Source organism: Lynx rufus, unplaced genomic scaffold, assembly GCF_022079265.1.
Source record: "Lynx rufus isolate CCGP_SWC_20201006 ecotype Redwood Valley unplaced genomic scaffold, mLynRuf1.p SCAF_5, whole genome shotgun sequence".
In the NCBI taxonomy this organism is placed as follows: Eukaryota; Metazoa; Chordata; class Mammalia; order Carnivora; family Felidae; genus Lynx; species Lynx rufus.
This window is the reverse complement of record NW_025814867.1, coordinates 101,232,102-101,248,584: the sequence shown is the minus strand read 5'-3', so window position 1 is coordinate 101,248,584 and position 16,483 is coordinate 101,232,102. Positions and strand designations below refer to the sequence as shown.

Below are 16,483 nucleotides of genomic sequence, written 5' to 3'. Positions count from 1 at the left end.
AGCGGACAGCCTGGCGGCCGGAGAAGCAAGAGCGAGAAAGCAAACCTTCTGGGGGCCCCTCTCCTCGCTCGGCTCCGTTGACCCCTCCACCAAACCGCCCTCCCAAGAGAAAGGAGCAAGAAAATCGCCTGTGCAAACAAGCCTCGGAAGGCTGGGGGAAGTGGGGCTGGGAAGAAAGAAGGGATTCGGAGAGCGCCGCTGTCCCGGGAAGCAGGAAGGAGAAAGTCTCTCCTTTCAGCCCCCTGCCTCCCTGGCGAGGAGGGAGATGACTAGTTCTCCAGGCTGTGTTCAGCTTTCTAGACAGGGACCTTTAGCGTGGGCAACGGAAGGGCAGCCCATCCTGCCATTCCCTCCTCACCACTCCCCCTCCTCCTGTCCCGGCACCCCGCCAGAGGGAGAGCGCGGCCGGGGCGAGGCGAGCAGCCAGCACGATTGTCCCACCGCCCTCCGCCTCCGTCAGCGCCGGGGCAGCGGTGGACCCGCGAGGGGCGGAGTGGGCGAGACCATTGGAAACATTTGGAAGGGGGGACGAGGCGGGGACGAGGCAGGAACGAGGGGCGGGGCCTACTAACCTATTCCAGATTTTCCTGTCCTCTTGAAAGCCCTGCTTTGGGAGAAACCCGTTATCAAAGTGGAGAGAAGAGATTTTTTTTTTTTGAAGGGGGAGGAGCGTGTGTAGGAGGGCGGGGTGGGAGGAGACGCGGCTTGCAGTCGGCGATCAGACGGGAGCTGGAGTTGTGCAGGGAGGGCGGGAGAGTCCCAGCGCCGGCTCTGAGGGTCGGCTTCCTCTCCCCCTCCCGTGCGGGGCGGGGTGGTGCGTTCCGAGTTCCCAGGAGTTCGAGGCGGGCGGGTGCCGGGGGGAGGGGAGTGGCGGCGGCGGCAGCGGCGGGCGGCTCCCGCCTCAGCCTCGGCAGTGGCGTCGGCGAAGGCAGAGTCGAGGCAGCCGCGAGCGCTCGGCTGAGTGTCAGCCGGTGGCGACGGCTCAAGAACTGGGAGTTGGGGACGCGCGCGCCGGACCTTCCGCCGCCGCCGTTGCCGCCGCGGCCGCTGCTGCCGCCGCCCAGAGCCTAAGGCGCCGGGGCCGGGGGAGCAGGGGGGGCGGGCGAGCGAGAGGGCCGGGGGGAGGGTGGGGGATGGCGCGGACCCCGGGGCCGGCCCCGCTGTGTCCCGGAGGCGGCAAAGCACAACTTTCCTCCGCTTCTCCCCCCGGGGCCGGGCTCTTGCTGCCACCCCCGACGCCGCCGCCGCTACTGCTGCTGCTCTTCCCGCTGCTGCTCTTCTCCCGGCTCTGTGGTAGGTGAACCTCGGCGGCCGGCGCGGGCTGAGGGAGGCGCGACCGAGGGTCCCGGCTCCACCGCCGGCCGGCGCGGGCCGCCCTCCGGGGCGGTAAGGCGGTTGTGCTCGGCGGTTGACTGCGCTAGAGGTTGCCGCGGACTTTGGCTGGAAACTTTTCGCCGCGCCCGGGGCGAGGCCCGGGAAGGGCCGGGGCCGGCGAGTGCTGCGCCGGGCAGCCGACCGGCCGCTCCCCTCCCCCGCTCGCCGCTGCCCGATGCCGAGTGCTGGGTGCGCGGGGAGCTCCTTCGTGTTTGCTCCGGGAACCGTTACCTCCTCGCTCATTCGCGGAGGAAGTCGAGAGCGCGGACTTCTGGGCTGGGGCGAAGGTGCCGGGCTGCACGTTTGCCGCCTCCTTTTTTCCCTGGTGAAACTTGAGCTGTGAGTCCAGATACCTCCAGGGACCAGAGCCCCACGGGATGAAGCCGTAGGCTCCCAACCCCTCCTGGCCTCCCGCTCTGGAGAAGGCACCATGTTAGCCCACCCTGCAGCATTCCTAACAGTTCTCTTCCGTCCTCCGGCCCGGTTCTGCCCCGGCAGCCTCTGGATCGCTTTGCATTGAGCCCGTCGCTGCCTTCCAGTTTATGGGACGTCTCTCACACTGTCCATGTTTATTATAGCGAACGCTGTTTGTCCTCAGGACTTCGATTTGTGTGTTAAATACCTGATTGCATCGATTGTGCTCTGGCTGTTCGGATTAAAACAGACCCCCATGCCTCGTCCCCTCATTTTATGTTAAGTTTTCCTATCACATTTGGGGGCGAGTCTCTGTAAATTCTGTTCCTAGGTATCCGAGACTAGAAATCCACTTGTTATAAGGATCCTGTAAAAAAAAAAAAAAATCTGGCGCCTCATGCAAGAGAGATGGACTAAGTGATCATTAATGGAAGGCGGTGATTTGGGAACGTGAGGCCACACCAGTTTGGGGGGATTAGCTTTGGCTTTTGGTAATACCGAAATACTGCAGGAAGTTATTCATTCGAACACTCAACTTGGTGAGGAAGGTGAAGCAAAACTTAACGCTTGCGCAAAGATTAGTGTAGCTAAGACATTTTTATTGGTACATAAGGCTGCTGTTGGATCTGTGTTTAGTGGGATTGTAAATGAAACCAGAAGTTTCATTAGTGTTTATTAAAAGGAGAGATGTGTGCGGATTTCTGGGATGGTGTGATTTAGAAGAAAGAGAGTCCTGTTCGGGAGGTGTGTCAGGGTAGTTGGTTTATGAGGGGAGGCAGTTTTCAAGAGATTGAGTGCCCCTTATAGGCTGAGAATCTCCTCTACCAATTCACCACCGCGTTTCAAGCACAGTAATGAAAGTTTCTGATTTACAGGGTATAGCCTGATAAGTGGCTTGTTATCTAATCTGCATTGTTTCTGTATCTCCACTCCCCAGCTGTTTGGTTCCACAACACAATTCTTAATGCTGCTACCTCTGTAAATTGATGCAAGATTCTACGTTGAATTTGTATACTGTTCTTTGCCATTAGGGAAGATGGTGGATTACAGTTGAGTGGGAGAAAAGTTGGAGGGGGTGTTAACAGTTTACTATCCTGATTTAGATTGTGTTAAGGACTAAATGAATATTATTTGTACCTCTAATAAAGGCTTATCTTGCTAAGCAAAGCCTTATAGAAGACTGAAACTAGGTGACATGTGCGTATAATCAAAGATACTGAATTTGAATAATAATTTCATAGTGCTTGTTCAAGGGCTTGTACAAGGGCTGATTACTTTTGAAGGAACACACGGTTTTCATGCAGAAGAAAGGTGTGTTTTTTCTTTAAATCCTTTTTGGTGATGTGCTATTGGAGGGGCTTGATATTTTTATTTAAGGTCCTAAAAATTCAAGCAGTATAGGCAAATGGACTGTGATTTAGAGCAGGTGTAAATTCAAGTTTTTAGAGTCAATTTTGCTGGTAGTTGTAGAGACAGGCACTAGGTTTGTGTTTCTGTGCACTGTTCTTTTAAAGAGCTTCCTTTTCTGGCTTGTAGTGTTAATAACACCCTAATTTGTGAACCCTTATGACAAGTTTTTTTTTTTTTTTTTTTTCCCATCAACCTCTCTCTATTTTAGAATTCAGTCTTTGAGTAGGGCACAGTTGTCCTGACTTATGGGTGCTTAGTAAGTATGGAAGTAGAATTGTCTTCATGTAACCTGTTTGTTGATTTGACATTCGTAGCACTACTTACAAGGTTTTGCGTGTACTGATGTTTGAGTAGTCAGTTTTAGAATTGAAAAGATTTTTAGGCTTTAAAGAGGTGATTATCTGATGATTTGTTAATCAGAATATTTTACTTGTTTGACACGTACAGTTTTTTTTCTTTTTGCTGCTTTTTTGGATATGCTGCTCTCATGTAGCATGACCTTAACTATGCTCAACATCTGCAATGTCATCTATTAGTACAAGATAATTTTTATGTCCTGTTCATGTGCTAAAACAAAACCCTTGCAACTGGTAGATTTGATATTCTGAAAGGTGTAAACAATTACATATATTTGCTGTTTTGAGGGTGTATACTATCTGTCTTATTTGAAGAACTGAACTTTTAAAGTGAGAATTTTACAGGTTTACAAACTCTGGTTTTGTTTGTTTTGTTTTTTAAGCCTGAGAAATTCTTAGGTATAAAGGTCAAGGGGACTAGATTTACAACATCAAGTGACTTGATAAGTCCCATTTATTTAAATCCCATTTTTCTAGAATTCCATATTTCTTTTTTTTTTTAGTTGAAGTGTAGTTAACACACAGTGTTAAATTAGTTTCAGCTATATTTCTTTATGATAGCAATATTCAGTTCATATGTGATCAGATTTATCTCACTTTCCTTCCAACATTCTTCTTGAAAGGTAGAGACTGTTAGCAGGGGTATGGTATCAATGAAGGAGATAATAAAGCCTGTTTGGTCTTTGTCCATTCCTATTTGAATCTAGGATTCCGTGACTTTACATTTTCATCAAGGTTTTATTAAATGATAAATGACGATAAAGAAGATCTATTATTAAATTGAATCTTGAACAGCACTTTCAGTACTTTCTGTATTCCTGGCACTTGATAGGCACTTGGGGACATAAAGCATGAATAAGGCAGAGTTCTGGCTTCAAGGAGCTTACAGCATTGTGATAGACATGAAGACAATTGTTGATTATAGGACAGTCAAGTGTTTATGATAGAGATCTGCATGAGGTACTGTGGGGTTGCCCAGAAGAGGGATTCCAAACGCGTTAGGTAAAGATAAATGTGAATTGTGAGAAGTAAAATTACTTTTTAAAATCAGTGAGGCAGATCTTAGTGGGATTAGACATTGTGGTAGGTGGTAGAAGTTTGTTCCTGTCTCTTTCTGATCTTTATTGTTTAAATACTAAATGGGCAGTTTGATTCTGAAAAACAGGTTGCCACTTAATAGCTTTGTGAATTGTTGGCAAGCTATTTAACCTCGTCTTAAAAAAAAAAAAAGATATCACCTTGTGTGTAGAGTTGTTGAGAGAACTAAGTCAAAGAATAAAATAATAAAACAGTGCATGGAATATGGTAAACATTCAAGTGTTAGTAGCATTGCACATTATAAACTAACTTGCCTGGTATTTGCCATTCTTCAGTTCTACCCTAATGTCTTGAATTGAGTTTTCAAGGTAATTAACTTAATCTATTTGCACTTTACAGCTTTTTTTTTTTTTGAATGTGTAGCGCAGTCAGTGCTCTTTAAATATTTGTTAAATTTGTTTCAGATAAATATTCAGAAGACCAATTCTTAGAATATGAGGATACAGTGAAATTAACTTTTGTAATTGTATGGAACCAAGTTGAATCTTCCCTTGATGATGTGGAATGCATTTTAAGATTTGGCAGTTCCCTAAGGTCACTTGGAATGTATTGAAAATGTAGAGTTGGAGAAAAGTGTCACAAGTAAGCTTCTACCTTATGAAGTTACTGATAGTATCAGGTTGGAGCCTATAATATGTACTGCCCATATAAATCTTTCCACATTCTTAGCAGATATAATTGGAAAGTGAACCAAATTTAAAAGTAAGCAAAAAACCCCAGATCTTCCTTTCTTGTATTTAGCCATAGCATCAGAAATAGGAACTGGAAAAAACTGGGCAATTTTATATTTGTGTGTGCATGTGTGTATTTACTGTCTTGTTTATTTCATTATGCTTTAATATATTTAATTTAGTGATTCAGGAACTCTAATGGGCATTTTGCATTTGTATAGTTAAGAAGTTAAACTTATGACTTCTTGCCTATTATTTGAAAATTACTGAAGAGAAGCTGGCTAGGATACCTTTGTTAAAAAATAGAGTATTTTGACATTTTGTGATTTGCCCCTTTAAAATTAGAGTAAATGACATATTGTTATAGCATATTCTATAATCCATTAAAGTCCTTATAACAGTTCATAGTAAGGACTAACTAGTTTGTGAAAGATGTGGCATTTAATTAATAATGGCTATTAATATATAAATTTAGGATAAAATCAATCCTTAAGTTAGTAATAGAATGATTATTAAAGATGATTTTATGTTCCAAGCATTCAGGTCCAAAATGTAAGTACATAAATGTCATACTTTTGATTACCTTTTGTATTTTTATCTAAAATTTTTTAAAGTCTTGACTATGTATCCTTTCCTGAATTTCATAAAACTTAAGATTTCTATTTTTTTTTTAAGTTTATTTATTTTGAGAGAGTGAAAGAGCGAGCACTTATGGGGGAGGGACAGAGAGAGAATCCCAAGGAGGCCCAGGAACCATGAGATAATGACCTGAGTTGAAATCGAGAGTCGGATGCCTAATGGACTGAGCCACCCAGGCACCCCAAGATTTCTATTTTTATACTAGGTTCTGACATTTAATAATTTATTTAAATAAAATTTATCCTGACTCTTTATCAAGGGTGAGCCTTAATTTTTTTCCTAAATGACTCAATTATTATACTATAGATAATTCATTTAAAACTTTAGTGAGAGCTTCCCCTTATGACTTTGGAAACAGCCATATTGCAGGTACTGTAGTCTATTTTATACTCATGCTATACTATTTTTAGTACTATTTTATAATAGTACTACACTGTTTTAGAGACGATCTTGTATTGCATACTTAATCTCAATTTTATGTATTCTCTTTCATATAGCATACAGGGTGATTGTTTTTCTTGTAGTCCTGTTTACTGCCCAACATTCATTCTGCTAATTAAGATGAGTAGGAAAGAACTACCTGTTGCATTGTGTAGATATTCATAAACTGGAATTTGAGGCATGTGTAAAAATATGCCATCTCATAACTGGATTAAGTGGCTAAGAATTGGCAGTATGTCTTTCAGCACTTCAGATGATTATTTTGTAGGTGTAAGATAGTAAATTATACCTGTGGATCTATAGATAGGAAAGTATTTTTTAAAAAACTTTGATTTCCTTGAACTTTAATGGCTTAGAGAAATCAAACTTGTTCTTATTTTAAATAGGTTAGCTTTGCACTGAGTGGAGGCTTTTTAAGTTCTCAGCTTAGGGTTATTCAGAAGAAATAAAGTTAAAAGGAAAGGCGGTGCTATAAATCACTGTTCTCAGCTAGCCAGGGTCAGCAGAAGTAGGGTGTGCAGTTGGGTTCAAATCTTAGTTACTAGGGAATCTTTTTCAAGTAACATTCAAACAGGCTCCACTGTGGATTTACTGGATTGACAATTTTTGCAAGAGGGGTGGGGAGTAGAGCCTGGGGATTGGGACATTTGTAGTTTGAGAGACATCTTCAGATGATTCTTTCTTCCCTTGATGAGTGCTCTTTATTACAACATTTAAATTTATGATTTGACCAGATGTGGTTCTTCTGAAAGAAATATTCCACTCTTTTGTTCACTAATGTATCAGAAGTGCTTGGCATATAGTAGGCACTCAAATTTCTTTATTTCAGGAGTTTAACAGCAAAGTCAAATTTAAACTAGCACTGTCCGGTAGAAATATAATATGAGCCATACACAGAATTTTAAGTTATCCTTATGCCACATTAGAAATGGTAAAAGGAACAGGTGAAATTAACCTTAATCATGTATTTTATTTAACACAATATAACCAAAATATCATTTCACTGTGCATTTGATACTAAAAAATTGAGATATTTTACATTTTCCTTCCTAGTTAAGTCTTTGAAATTTGGTGTGTATTTTAACTTACAGATTGTTATTTAAACTAGCTGTATTTGATGTGCTCAGTAGTCACGTGTGGCTGGAGGCTACCATATTGGACAGTGCAGGCCTAAACTATATGTGTCTCTGAAGTGGGTAATGCCTGTCTCTGGTCCTTACTCATAAGGCCTAAAATAATATTACTCTTCCTGCCTACCTAGTGAAATTCTGAAATAGCTGGTTTAAGATCAGTTTTCTCTGTGAAGCCTTCCCTCACCACTTCTTGACTAAAGTGAGCTTTTCTTCTTTCTAGTTACTCTTACATTTGTTATGTAGTATTTAATTATAAGTTGTTTTGTAATGTGTGCTCTTTGCAGTAGAGATCTTGCCTCATGCTTCATTGTATGTATCATAACAAGTATTGTAATAAACAAAGATTATTTTTCAAACTATATAGATTTTATTAACATTTGCTTTTTTGCCCATTAATAACTGTTTAAGGAATTGACCAAATTTGCTGTAACATAATTGGCATGAAGAGAATACTTGGTTAGGATTTCATCTTCCATATTGAAGTAAAATAATGAAATAAAATAGAATAATAGCTATAATAAGTAACTATGAAACTTTTGTGAACTTGATTTTATTTCTTATCTGATCCTAGATATCTTTCATTCCTTAGTCCCTGGACGCCTACCCTCTTTTGTGTTTAATAATGTGACATGTGGTCATTAGAGGAAAAAGCACACACGTTCTATTCACCTTTTTTTTTTCCTTCATGTTTTTAGGTTTAGAGCAACGTTTGCCAAAGTGTTTCTGTTGAATTCAAGTCTCAGAAGATATGTTTCTGGGATAAAATACTGTGGTTAAATAGACTTGGGAATGGAAAAAAAACCAGCTATATAACCCGCTTATGTAAAGTCACTATATGCATTAATATACTAATAGCTTAAAAAATTATTCCATAAAATATACTGTTTTACAAACTAATTAAAAAAAATCTTTTTTGTGTAATACCTGTTACATTGCAGAAGCTATGTTGTACAGAACACACTCAGAAGTATATCCCTAGAGGGATTTGTATATTTGATATTATTCCTATTTTGACAGTCCTATTCCTACTTTCCTAGATGGGGGGGAGTGAATACATACATATTGTCTAATAAGCTAGAAGAGGTTGGTAGGTTTTAAAGATGTTGCTTGATGAGATAGTTCTTCATTGGCTTTTCTTTTTTTCTAAAAATTCGTTTTTGCTATCTTTAGGTTTGTGTCTTTATTCCCCATTGTCTTACCCATTTTGAATCGAGATGTTTGCAAAATTGATCTTCTAGGAGGAATACAGTTTTTTTCCTTTGGTATTGTAAAATCAGCTGTGCATTATTCATCTCAGGGCATATGTAGTTTAAACAGCTTATGTGTGACATGCCTCACTTTGTGTATATCACATCTCACTCTGAATTTGAATTTTCAAAATAAAGTGTAAGATTAAGATACCTAATCTGTTTTGTAATGGAAATATGTCAGTGTTGTTATTGGGAAGGACCTGAAAAAACCAAGAGGCAATTATAAATATAGGTGCATACAACTAAGACTCCAACTCAGTGTTGAGAACATTGTATACGATTAACAATGTGCTTGATGCCTTTTTTGTTTTAATGTTTATTTATTTTTGAGAGAGACAGAGTGCAAGCAGGGGAGGGGCAGAGAGAGAGAGGGAGTCACAGAATCTGAATCAGGCTCCAGGCTTTGAGCTGTCAGCACAGAGCCTGACTTGGGACTTGAACTCATGAGCCATGAGATCATGACCTGAGCTGAAGTCTGACGCTCAACCGACTGAGCCACCCACATGACCCTGTGCTTGACCCTTCTAATGTCTTCACTTTAGAGGAAAACCAAAAATGTTAATGAAATAGTAGTATTGGTGAACTGTGGTTCACAATCATATTCATATAGTAACTATTTCTATGTGTTATCCATGACAGACATGATTGTCATTATTACTAGATTATCTTAGGCTGTTTTGAAACTTATTAATATGATTTCTAATTTAGTCTTAGCTACTGTGGGCTAGATTAAGATTCATTTCATAAGTGTCCTGTCATTATGAACTCCAAATTCCCTTCTAATTTGATTCAGATTAGAGATAATCATTCATGGCTAGAAGTTCAATTTAAATATTGGCTAAGTCACACCATTAAACTGTCTAGTTTTTAAATGTGCTTAGGGATACCCTGGTTACTTTATTTTAAATGCAAAATTTTGAAAAGCTTCTCTATTTTATTTATTTTTTATTGAAGAGATTCAAGTGGGAGAAGGTACTTAACTACAGTTTTATCCTTCTCATTACGGACATAGGGCTAGAACATCATAGCATTTTTCACTAAACCATGAGTCTGCATATGTTAATGTCTCTAGCAGCTGTTCTGAACCTCAGATTTCTGCTTGTTAAAGTTAAGAGATAAAAAATTACCACAAACAAAAACCTTGAGTAACATGTTCAAATAATCTTCTTGTATTGACTGTCAACTTTTATAGTAGCTTCTCCATTCCTATAAGCATTGTAAGTATATGATTATAAATCTATGATTATTTTATACAGCTTTGGCTAGTTCATCTGAAAACCAGAATGAACTTTAATATTGAAGTATAATGGTAAGGAATTCCTATTCTCTTTCAAATTGTTACTTCTCTTTGTTGTACACTAGTACAATGTCAAAGATTTATTTATTTTTTTCTTTTAAAGCTGGTATAGCTTCTATGGTTACCGGACTGATTTTGAATAATAAAAGAAGGCATATCAAGGCCAGAATTAATAACACTAATGAAGACACCTATTCCTAGGAAGAAATAAGACTGGTTAACTATTGACATTCTTTTCCACAGTTAAGATTGTGAAAACCATTTCAAGTTTTAGATTCGTAAGAGTTAGCAATATTTGGTGGCTATTTTGAAGCCATGCATTGCTTATCAAACTTATTTTTCCATATGTGTATAAAAGGATCTGGACATTGACACAGTTTTGTTATATTGATTGTGAAAATGTTTAAATATATAAGTAGTTGGTGAAATTTGTATAGAGCATGCAAAAAAAGTCTCTTGCCTTGTAAAAGTTTGAATCCTAACAACATCTGCTAAAATATAAAAACAACTCTGAAATTGCCTAAGAAAAATGCAGATCTTTGAGGATACTACTATTGCTTTGCTGCCCTCTACAGTCATCTAAAATAATCGCTTTTGATTTTTCTTCCATCAGATGATTAAAATACTTACGTGACCTGTGAGTCGGCTGAGTAATATTTACTGTTAAAATATATTTTTTAGTTAGTCACAATAGTTGATCCATACCTATAATGCAAAAACTAAAGGACTTAGAATTGGAGCAGGGGATAAATTGGGGACTGAGCGTCAATCAGAAAATAGGTAAAACAACACCAACTGAGAGCTAGGTGGTTAGAAGATATCACAGTGAAATAAGACATGGTGGTTGGTCCCAAGTTTATAGACCTATTGGTAAGACTAACTGTATGTTAAAATATATACAAAAAAGGTGTTTGTAAAAACGTTGCAAGTAGTATAGTACAGCCTAAAAGAAAGATCAGTAAGACCTGGAAGAGTCAAGGAAAGCTAAGTAGAGGAGACGAAACTTTTGAGTTGTGTCTTCAAGAATGGATTAAATTCAGACAAGTAAAACAGGGTTATATTAAAACACAAAGGATCTGTTACACAGAAGGGGCTATGCAAGGGGCCTTGGAGTCTTTGCACTTAATAAATGTAAATTTTAATTGTTAGGAGATTTGGAGTTAGTAGTGTGTGTGTGTGTGTGTGTGTGTGTGTGTGTGTGTGTGTGTGTGTATGTTAAATCCAGTTACTTAGCCTCTCTGCCTGTTTCATCCCTAAAAAATTGGCTAAGTACTTCATTTACAGAGTTGCTGTGAAAATTAAATGAACTCCTTAAACTGCACAATATAGTGCTTTATAAGTACAACTAACAATAATGCAAGGGAAAGTGAATTGTCTTATATTAGAAATATAAAAGTGTTGTGGGATTATAGAAGAAGGAGCAGTTTTACTGGCAATGGAAGAAGACTTAATAGAAGGCCTAATTTTGTAGCTGAACCTTGAGGGAAGAATTTAGATTTCCATTTGTGAGGGAAATTCAAAGAGAAAGAGGGCATTCCAGGCTGAAAAGATCACTGGACTGAGAATTCTGTGGAAGGAATGTTCCCGTGTGGTTCAAGCATGAGCTTTTTGTAGGGAAGTCATGGATTTTTAAATACTTCACTGATGCTGAGGAGAATGTGTATGGTAGGCAGTGAGGAGCTTTTGAAGGCAAGTAACTACTGAATCTGTCTGATTTGAGGATATTGTATTGCTCTGATCGCAGTGTATAAGATATATTGGAGATATGAGAGACAAAAAGGAATAGCCATTATAATCGTTCATGGAAGAGAAGGTTGTGAAGACAAATAGCATTTTGGTAGAAGGCTTGAATGGAGTGACAGATCTGAGTAGATTACCTAGTGTTTGGATATCATAGTGGGTGAGAAAGGAAGAGTTGGATCTGAACTTAATGCTTCTCTTTTGAATGGCTAGAAAAGTATGGTAAAGGTATTGATTAGTTTTAGTCCAGTAACATTTTGGAGGCAATTAAATTGCGGTATCTTTGGGACATATTTTATTTTTTTTATTTTTTAATTTTTTTAATGTATGAAATTTATTGTCAGATTGGTTTCCATACAACACCCAGTGCTCATCCCAAAAGATGCCCTCTTCAATGCCCATCACCTACCCTTCCCTCCCTCCCACCCCCCATCAACCCTCAGTTCTTAGTTTTTAAGAGTCTCTTATGCTTTGGCTCTCTCCCACTCTAACCTCATTTTTTTTTTTCCTTCCCCTCCCCCATGGGTTTCTGTTAAGTTTCTCAGGATCCACATAAGAGTGAAAACATATGGTATCTGTCTTTCTCTGTATGGTTTATTTCACTTAGCATAACACTCTCTAGTTCCATCCATGTTGCTACAAAGGGCCATATTTCATTCTTTCTCATTGCCACGTAGTACTCCATTGTGTATATAAACCACAATTTCTTTATCCATTCATCAGTTGATGGACATTTAGGCTTTTTCCACAATTTGGCTATTGTTGAGAGTGCTGCTATAAACATTGGGGTACAAGTGCCTTAGGGAAATATTTTAGAGCTGTAGTTGGAAATTTATTATGAGATGGTGGAAATAATATGTGGAGTTGGGAATTACCAGGATTGAGATATTGGGAATAGATGAATTTTTAGAGAGAAGGCAGAAGGGGAGGAGAGAAGAAGGGAGAAGAGAAGGAAGAAAGGAAAGAGAAGTGGGCAGGGGACTGGGAAAAATTGTCAAGGTTGAGGTATTTTAATTGGATAAGAAGGAGGGAGAGGGGAAATCATCTGGAAAAAAAACTTACTTGATAAATAGACCAATATATTTAATAGTTAAGAGGAGTGCATGGATGACCCAGTAATTTAGTAAAAGTGGTTAGGAGAGGTCAAATTCCAAAAAGTTAACAAATGAGGGGACGGTGAAGAAATAGTAAGGTATGGCCCACTCCTGGGAAAGAGAAAGAGTAATTTGATGGGGGAAGAATAATGTATCAGTTGTTATGGGCTGAATGTTTGTCATCCCCAAATTGAGATATTGAAGCCCTAACTCCCCATGTGATGGCATTAGGAAGGGTTCTTTGGGAGGCAGTTAGATACCAGGTGGTTCACGTACGGAAATCAGGACCCAAGGGAGGCTAGACATCTAGAACCATACCCAGAACCACAGCCAAGATAATGTCAAGGGACAGTCTGTCAAGGTCATTGCTTTTTGCTTCTTGAGACACTGGAGGTTATATACAGCTTTGCCTCTTAGACTGGCATTGCTGCTCTTAGAGATTGGATATTGTTATTACCATAGCACAAGGGACTATACTTTCCATGGGTGTCCATTACAGAAAGTTGAAGGAAAGCTTTATAAAAAAATTGACATATAGTTGACAGTGTTCTGTTAGTTTCAGGTGTACAACATAGTGATTTGACAGTTCTATACATTAGGCTGTGCTTACCACCATAAGTATAGTTACCATCTGTCACCATGCAATGTTATTATAATATTACTGGCTTTTTTGTTCCCTGTGCTATACTTATCATCCTCATGACTTATTTTATAACTGGAAGTTTATACCTCTTAACCCCTTCACCAGTTTTGCTCTTCCCTCCAACCCCCTAATGTTTGGCAACCACCACTTTGTTTTCTGTATTCATGATTCTATTTCTGTTAGTTCGTTTGTTCTGTTTTTTAGATTTCACATATAAGTGAAATCATATGGTAATTTGTCTTTGATTTGAGTGAAAGGTGAACACAGCATTAGACGATGTGAGGTATGAGGTTGTTTGAACAAGGCTGGAGATACTGATTGATGAAATATTAAAACCTTTTATTGACATACTTTTACAGAAAAGTATTAATGGTAAGTGTGCAGTTGGGTGAACTGTTACAAAATTAGCAACTCTGTGAAACCATCACCCTGGTCAAGAAATAAATTTACTGGCACTCTAGAAGCTCCCTCACACTCTTTCCAGTCACACATCTGTCTCCCTGAGCAATAACCACAATTCTGACTTTTAACTCCATAAATTTGTTTTGTTTTTTTAACTTTATATAATATTTTTTTGCTGATGTTGTGAAATTCATGTTGTTGCGTGTAACATTTTTTTTAACACTACTGTGCAGTATTCTGTCCTGTCACCATCCATAATTTATGTTTTAATGTTGGACAGAAATTTGGGATGTTTTCAGTTTGAGGCTTTTATGAATGGTACTACCATGAACATCATTTTATTTCTCTTTTGGTGGTAGAATTGCTGGTTCATTTTATGCATGTTTTTATTGAATAAGTTTACTAAACAGTAACAATTTATACTTCCAATCAGTGGCTTGTAAGACTCATTTGCTCCACGTCTTCACCAGCCCTTTGTAATGTCAGTACTTTTTCTTAACCATTCTGAGCAGTATGCAGTGGTATAACATTGTGATTGTAGTTTGTATTTCCTTGATGGTTGGGATCTAAGGATTTGCACCATTTTGAATATCCTCTTGTGAAATGCCCGTTGGTTTTTATCCTATTTTATTCAGTTGTATTGTCTTTTGTCTTTTTACGGATCTGTTGGATTTGTTAATGTATGGTACGTATGAACCCTAATATGTATTACAAATATCTTCTCCTACTTTGGTCTTTTCACTCTATTGATGGTGTCTATAGATGAACAGAAGTTCTTTAATAATTATCCAGGTAGTCAAAACCAATCTTTGTCTTTATAATTAATTCTTTGCCTTATTTACAATATCTTTCTCTAGTGCATTATCATGAAAACATTTTCCCTAGGAGTTTTATCATTTTGCCTTTACTGTGATTCATCTAGAATTTGTTTTTTGTGATTATTAGGTAGGATCCATATTTTTTCTTCATTTACTATCCAGTTGACCATCACCATTTTTGGAAAGGACCTATTGTGCAGTGCTGCCTTTATAATAAATCAAGCAGCTGTCCATGCCTGGGTTTATTTTGGGGCTCTCTTCTTCATTCCATTTGTCCACTTTGCTATCTTGGCACAAATGTTATAATATCTTGGGACGCCTGGGTGGCTCAGTGGGTTAAGCGGCTGACTTGGGCTCAGGTCATGATCTCGCGGTCCGTGAGTTCGAGCCCCACGTCGGGCTCTGTGCTGACAGCTCAGAGCCTGGAGCCTGTTTCAGATTCTGTGTCTCCCTCTCTCTGACCCTCCCCCGTTCATGCTCTGTCTCTCTCTGTCTCAAAAATAAATAAACGTTAAAAAAAAAAATTAAAAAAAAAATGTCATGGGGCGCCTGGGTGGCGCAGTCGGTTAAGCGTCCGACTTCAGCCAGGTCACGATCTCGCGGTCCGTGAGTTCCAGCCCCGCGTCAGGCTCTGGGCTGATGGCTCGGAGCCTGGAGCCTGTTTCCGATTCTGTGTCTCCCTCTCTCTCTGCCCCTCCCCCGTTCATGCTCTGTCTCTCTCTGTCCCAAAAATAAATTAAAAAAAAAAATATTAAAAAAAAATGTCATAATATCTCATTATAGCTTTATTATTTGTTTATTTATTTGAATTTTAACATTTATTTATTTTTGAGAGAAAGAGCGAGATGGAGTATGAGCGGGGGGAGGTGCAGAGAGAGGGAGGGAGGGACACAGAATCCGAAGCAGGCTCCAGGCTCTGAGCTGTCAGCACAGAGCCTGACGCAAGGCTTGAACCCACAAGCCGTGAGATCATCTTGATGTTGGGTAGAGTAAGTCCACCTATTTGTTCAAGTTTAATGTGGCTAGTCTTGGTCCATTTCTTTTCTGTATAAATTTTAGTAGCAGCTTATCAATTGCCACAAAAAACCTATAGGGATTTTTTATTGTGGGTACATTAAATCTGTATGAATTAATGTAGGGCTAAATAGACGTCTTTATACTGAATCTTTCAACCTGTGAATCTGGTTTATCTTGCTATTTACCTAGGTTTTCTCTACATTTCCCATAAAACTTTCTGTTTTTTTTCTGTGTCTAGGTCTTGCATCACTATAAATTTTTTATTACATTTAATCTACTCAAAGATTCAAGTTACTTGTTTTTTGATATTACTATAAATGATATTTTAAAATATTACTAATTGCAGGCATATAAAATCTAATGCTTTAGTTTAGGTATCGTGATCTTACATCCAGAGACTGTGCTAACTTCATTTATTTCTGATACTTAGTCAAATCTTTTGGATCTTCCATCTACGGAGTCATGCCATCTGTAAAAAGTGAAAGCCTGTTTTTTTTTCATTCCTTATACTTTTTTTTTTCTTTTCCTTTGCTTATATGCTCTGGAGCATCATAGCTCTACTATGATGTTAAATTAAAGTGGTGATTGCAGGCATCATTGTCTGATTCCTAATCTCAGAGGTAAAACAGTGTTCAACATTTCAAAATTAAGTATGATTCTTGTAGTTTTTTTTTTTTTTTAATAGA

At 39.1% G+C, this 16,483-nt stretch overlaps 1 protein-coding gene across 1 annotated transcript in view; it reads left to right on the top strand.

Annotated features, from left to right (window-relative positions):
* The first annotated feature begins 1,133 nt into the window (after positions 1-1,133).
* Positions 1,134-16,483, top strand: part of NECTIN3 (nectin cell adhesion molecule 3) — a 126,785-nt gene continuing 111,435 nt past the window's right edge. The window contains exon 1 of the mRNA XM_047099582.1: positions 1,134-1,293. Coding sequence (XP_046955538.1) covers positions 1,134-1,293 — 160 coding nt within the window. The remainder of the gene's footprint in view (positions 1,294-16,483) is intronic.